The sequence below is a fragment of the Cynoglossus semilaevis genome, chromosome 6, assembly GCF_000523025.1.
Source record: "Cynoglossus semilaevis isolate Cse_v1.0 chromosome 6, Cse_v1.0, whole genome shotgun sequence".
Lineage (NCBI taxonomy): Eukaryota > Metazoa > Chordata > Actinopteri > Pleuronectiformes > Cynoglossidae > Cynoglossus > Cynoglossus semilaevis.
The window spans coordinates 9,776,318-9,782,302 of NC_024312.1; the positions used below are offsets into that span (position 1 = coordinate 9,776,318).

The window sequence follows — 5,985 nt, forward strand, 5'->3', positions numbered from 1 at the left end:
TTGATTGGATGTCGCTTGATTGGATGTCGCTTGATTGGATGTTGCTGATCGGATGTCGCAGAGTGATGCCGCCTGAAAAGTTCCATTTTTCACCTTCCTTCCCGTGGCCTCAGACGTCCTTTTGCTCCATTTGCTTTTATCCACGTCGCGTCAGAAGTTCCAAATATTTGCGCCACCTAATATTTAATCGCATGTTGTTGCCCCATACATTGATTGTGTATGTGGAGCTGCTGGAGCTGCTACGATAACCAATATACTACTGTATGGAACTAATATGGTTACCATATTTTCCGGACCGTAAGTTGCACTTTTTTTCCATCCTTTGGCTGGGTTTGCGACTTATACTCAGGTGCGACTTATATATTAAAATATGGAATTTCACACTCATTCATTATTTTCACACTGACTTGCCACTTGAGGGCAGTCTAGAATTGTGTACCAGGGTCTAATGTACATCTAAATTGGGACCAAATTTTAAGGGTGGAGCTGCTGAGTATTCTAAAGAAAGTTGTTCGTTGGGACCAAATTTTAAGGGTGGAGCTGACGGTTAACAGCTGAGTATTCTAAAGAAAGTTGTTCATTTATCCATCCGTCCATCCATTTTCATCCGCTTATCCGTTACCGGGTCGCGGGGGCAGCAGTCGCCTACCAAATCACAAGATTCGATCTTGCCCAGGAGGTGAACCCTGGGGTTCCACACCAATGACAGAGACATTGCCCCTGGGCCAAAGCGCCACGTTGTTCATTTATATTGATATAAATTTATTTTGATGAAACCATAAATAGATTGAGGACGACAAATCTATTTTTACAAGCAGAAGCAGCTTTTCCTACTTTAACTAGAATAGTTATGGAGTGTCAGGAGTCATCTGAATATATTGTTTTGTTTTTGTTTTTTCCCCCCAGAGTGTGAACTCCATCAGACGTCCAGTAAGTGCGACGTCTCCATTATAATTACTTCCTTGCACTGAAATTGGCTGAAAACATCACACACATGACTTTGTCTGTCCACTGCTATAGAGTCCCACAGGTGGAACATCTGGTCTCTGTTTCAAGAAGCTTAACATCACCACCTCGTCCTACAGAATCATTATTAATCGTCTGGAGCGAAAGGTGACGACCCCTTATAGTTAGGGCACTGTTTACTGTACGAGTCGCCCCTTTTGTGATTCTTAGACATTTATCTTCTTTCTGTTTGCAGGTGACCGTCAACTACAGACCTGTCAGTTTACCTTTCTCTCGTCACTTTCTTCATGTGGAGGACACGGGCAGCATGTACCTCATTCATACGTCCCATGGAATCGACATACAGTGGTATCACAGCACTGGAATCATGGTCCTGCAGTACAAGACACTTCATAATGGATTTGTGGCCACTCAAGGCTTGTGCGGTGAGTGTATGCGCAATTTATTCCGTACTTTTTTTTTTACTAATTTTCATTTATTAAAAGAGAATCCACTCCATATCCATTTACTTTCTTTATTTAAAGATACTTTGGCAATATTTCCAAATAATGTCAATCGGACTCTTATACTAACAGAATCAAGTCAATAGATGTTTTATTTTGAAAGTTTAATAATCCTTCAATGACCGGTGCGATGCTGGTGTCCTCAGTATAACGGCCAGTACTGGCCAACTGGTTCTTAGTACCGAGAAGATTGGGGAGACATACAATACATTTTCCGGACTACGACTGCGACTTATACTTAGGTGCAAGTTATATATTAGAATATAATTCAGATATTTGTTATTTTCACACAGCCACTAGAGGGCACTCTGGGCTCGTGTACTGTGTGTACAGCATCTGCTACTCCTGTACCACTGAAAATGTACATGTTCGTTATTTTCACACTGACAGTGTCAATTTGTTTATTTTATGTAGTGAATATGCAAAACCAATATATAATATATAAGATGCTTTAAATTAGATTTAAACGCTCACATTGATCACAGGAATATTTTGCAAAAAAAAAAAAAAGGTTTCACATTAGGGCCAAGCTTTAGTCTCTAAAAAATTATCTAAAAATCAGTAGTTGGCTGATATTGTCCAGACATTTCAGTAGTGTGACAAATTGCAAATAGCAATATGAGGCTATGGCCCCTTAGGTTCTATCAAGTGGAGGTACCTGCTCATTTGACTTTATTTAACAAAAATGCATGCATGCCCAACTACAATATATGAATATATGTGTCAGGCTGCTGTGATGGAAACCCAGAAGATGACTTGAAGCTCCCTAATGGCACTGTGATCAAAGACGTGGGGGACATGATGCTGTTTCTCCAGTCATGGAGTGTGTACACCACAGATGAAATTGAACACACACGCAAAGTTGGAGCCAACTGCACCACTGGGGATTGTTCCACGTGCCTGTCTATGCTGCACCAGAGAACCTTCAGTCCGTGTCACAGCAAGGTAACTGAACTAATCCGGGTCTGATCGAAGTAAATATATTTACTTAATGTATGTTTTTATTTAGTTATGTGGGAATTTGAGATTTTGGAGGTGGACAGGATTTATGACAGCATTTGAAATAAGCTGCTTAGATTGAGCAGTTGATACATAAAGATATGTACACATAGGTATGGCTAAGATGGTTTGGATATTTGTTTTATTTAAGAACGTAACCCTTTCATGCATGACGGTCACTCCTCTACAGAGGATTCTCAGGCGTCCACTGTAGAGGCTTATATGCAACACTGCCGTCAAAATCTATTCTTATCATAGAAAATGACATTTTAATAGCTGTCCACTGTAGTGACCGTCATGCATGAAAGGGTTAAAAGGCATAGTTGCAGAAAGGATTGATGACACTAAAGAAAGATATTACCAAAGAAGTGATATAACATTCAAGGTCACCTTTATGGGAATCAGATAAAAGAGAAAGGAAATGATTTTGTTTATAGATCATGTTTGTGGAGATATTTAGCTGCAGTTTGCTCTCACTTGCAGGTGTCTCCAGAACAGTTCTGTGACATTATGTGGGCCGGGGATCTGCATTACAAAGATCACCAGTGTGACTTTTTGGCAGCGTATGTGGCGGTCTGCTACACACATCAAATCTGCATCAACTGGAGACGTCACAATTTCTGCCGTAAGGAGAGACACGTTTGCAGAAAATCCTGAGGTGTCGGTGCAAACGCATCACTCATTTAAAAACTGTCTTCGTCCAGCACTGCAGTGTCCTCCAGGTAAGGAGTATCAGCCGTGTGTGAGCACCTGTGCTAGCCGCACATGTCTAAACAGGGAGTACTATGATGAGACCTCCTGCTCCTTCATAAGAGAGGAGTGCGTTTGCCGCAGCGGCACCATCCTACACCGTCCTGATTCCCCTTACTGTGTAACTGAAGATCGCTGTGGTGAGACAAAAAAAAAAAAAACAACCCATACATCTCTTTGTTGTGAGATTACGAATGTGACTGACAGTGCTTAACCCTTTCATGCATGACGGTCACTACAGTGGCCAGCTATTAAAATGTCATTTTCTATGATAAGAATAGGTTTTGATGGCAGTGTTGCATATAAGCCTCTACAGTGGATTCTCAGGCGTCCACTGTAGTGACCGTCATGCATGAAAGGGTTAAAATGTCAAAATGCCGAATTGTACATCGTATCATTTCTGAATCAAATTATCTGTGGATTTTGTAGTATGCACAGATAACGAGGGGAACCCCAGGGCTCCGGGTGAGGTTTGGAATGGCTCGTCTCGTGGTTGCTGCCTGTACAAATGTGCAGAGAACGGCTCTGTGGTGGCCGTTGAACCAGAATGCAACTCCTTCCCCACACCCCTGTGTGAGAGAGAGGGGGAGTATGTACTTGACGTGGTAGAAGAAGGAGCCTGCTGCCCCAAGAAAATATGTGGTGAGTGTACTATGCCAAGTACAGCATAGTACAATTTTGACATGATATGTACACTTACTATAAGTCGCAGTTTGTTTTTTTTTATCCTTTGGCTGGCTTTGCGACTTATACTGAGGTGTGACTTACGTTTATATCGAAATATACTTTCACATTTGTTATTTATTTTCACTGACAGCCACTAGAGGGCACTCTAGGCTTGGGTGCCAATTATTATTAAACCAAACAATCCTTATATTGCTGATCCTAAACTCAAAGGATAGTGATCTATGCATCAGATTTTTAGTCCCTTCATTATGAAAATACAATTAAAGGGGCTATATGCATTTTCTCCTTTGTCCAGACTGTATTCAAATCACACTAACTTGCTCCCTAAATGTCCAGTCTTTAGTAAAGGTCCCAAACTCAGATTTGTCTATTATATTTATAGTTCAATTTGGCCCAAACCCATATACTTCCATGGCACTTTGGCACTACTTTAAACTCAACAAAACTAAATGAATATTTGTTCAGATAAAAAAAAAGTAGGATTTCAAATGTAGACCTCTGCAGTAGCCGAGATCTGTTAGTGCACATACAATAAGGTCAATTATATTTTTATTCTGCTTTTTTTGACAGAGTGCAACATGACGGTCTGTGACCGTGAGGTGCCACCTTGTGAAAACGGCAACCGGCTTGTTATTGGTTACAGCACTCTCTCATGCTGCCCAGAGTACAGATGTGGTAAATACTTATAAACATTTATTTTACAGGTGGTTTTGTTTGTTTTTTTTATGTCCAGCTACAAAGACAAAAAGGATTGGTAGATGTCTAATAATACAAGGTTAAGTAAAACAGGTTAAGATACAACTACGCAATTGAATCTGCCATTTCAAAACTTCATTTAAAAGCATTCTTTTCTGGATTATAATTCACACTTTTTTTTTCATCCTTTCGGCTGGGTTTGCAACTTATATATTCAGGTGCGACTTATATTATTAAAATTTCACATTGTTTGGTACTTTCACACTGACAGCCACTAGAGGGCACTGTAGGCTTGTGTACCAGTATCTGCTACTCCTGTACCACTGACAATTTAGACAGTTGGTTGTTTTCACACTGCGATAAAGAGATTGTCTTTGTAATGTAGTCTTCCTTTTGCTTCTTTTTAGAGTGCGACCCAATGGCATGCCCCCCCATCTCTCCACCCCACTGCAGGCAAGATCAGTTCCTAGTGGAAGTCAGGGGGCACAAATCATGCTGCTATTCTTACCTATGTGGTAGGTTTTTTTTTACCGTTTACTTTTGCTGAATATTTTTCACCAATAAAACCTTACAGATGTTAAATAATTTCACATTTTTTTTGTCCGAACAGTGTGTGAGTCATGTACCGAGCCCATTCCCTCTTGCTCTCATGGAGAAATTCTCTCAGTGGATCTGAACACCACCAACAGCTGCTGTCCACAGTACTACTGTGGTGTGTTTTTGTATTTGAAAAAGAAAAAAAAAAAACAACCCAAAACAAAACAACTCTACGGCTTTTCCCTTTTCTCTCTGTGTGTTCAAAGCCAAAGTTACAATGTTTTGCAGTGTGTGACGTCAACCTGTGTCCGGAATCATCTGTGAGCTGTGCAGCCGGACTGTCTCTGGTTCAAACCCATGTACCCGGACTCTGCTGTCCACAGTATCACTGCGGTACACACAAACAGACACTTATCAGTAAACTACCTTCAATTCTTGATGTTTTATTATTTTATATAATTTTTTTTTTGTTTTTTTTTTTACTGTCTTTGTAAAATCCAGAATGCAAGTGTGAGGATGACTCTCTCTCAAACTGTCCAGTGGTAAGAAGGCAAAAATCAACAATACAACGGCACTAACATAGTGTCATCTTTGTTACTCAGTAGTTAGATTCAATCAGTAGTTAAGTTAGGTTAACTGCTGAAGGCAAAATGACCTGAATGAATGAGAACCTTCTTAGACATAAGCGTTGCCTGTCGTCAAATTCCCTCAGGGTCAGACTTTTATTCAGCTGTTCCTGATAGGAATTTCAAGATTTAACAATATTAAATGAGATTTCATTTGTACATTAACCCTTTCATGCATGACGGTCACTACAGTGGACAGCTATTAAAATGTCATTTTCTAT

At 40.2% G+C, this 5,985-nt stretch overlaps 1 protein-coding gene across 1 annotated transcript in view; it reads left to right on the forward strand.

Annotated features, from left to right (window-relative positions):
* The window catches only part of otogl (otogelin-like), a 37,814-nt gene that overhangs the window by 24,627 nt on the left and 7,202 nt on the right, over positions 1–5,985 (forward strand). Inside the window, exons 38-48 of the mRNA XM_025056339.1 lie at positions 907–930; positions 1,021–1,113; positions 1,202–1,391; positions 2,197–2,414; positions 2,952–3,093; positions 3,173–3,358; positions 3,648–3,860; positions 4,476–4,580; positions 5,009–5,116; positions 5,212–5,313; positions 5,427–5,597. Coding sequence (XP_024912107.1) covers positions 907–930; positions 1,021–1,113; positions 1,202–1,391; positions 2,197–2,414; positions 2,952–3,093; positions 3,173–3,358; positions 3,648–3,860; positions 4,476–4,580; positions 5,009–5,116; positions 5,212–5,313; positions 5,427–5,597 — 1,552 coding nt within the window. The remainder of the gene's footprint in view (positions 1–906; positions 931–1,020; positions 1,114–1,201; positions 1,392–2,196; positions 2,415–2,951; positions 3,094–3,172; positions 3,359–3,647; positions 3,861–4,475; positions 4,581–5,008; positions 5,117–5,211; positions 5,314–5,426; positions 5,598–5,985) is intronic.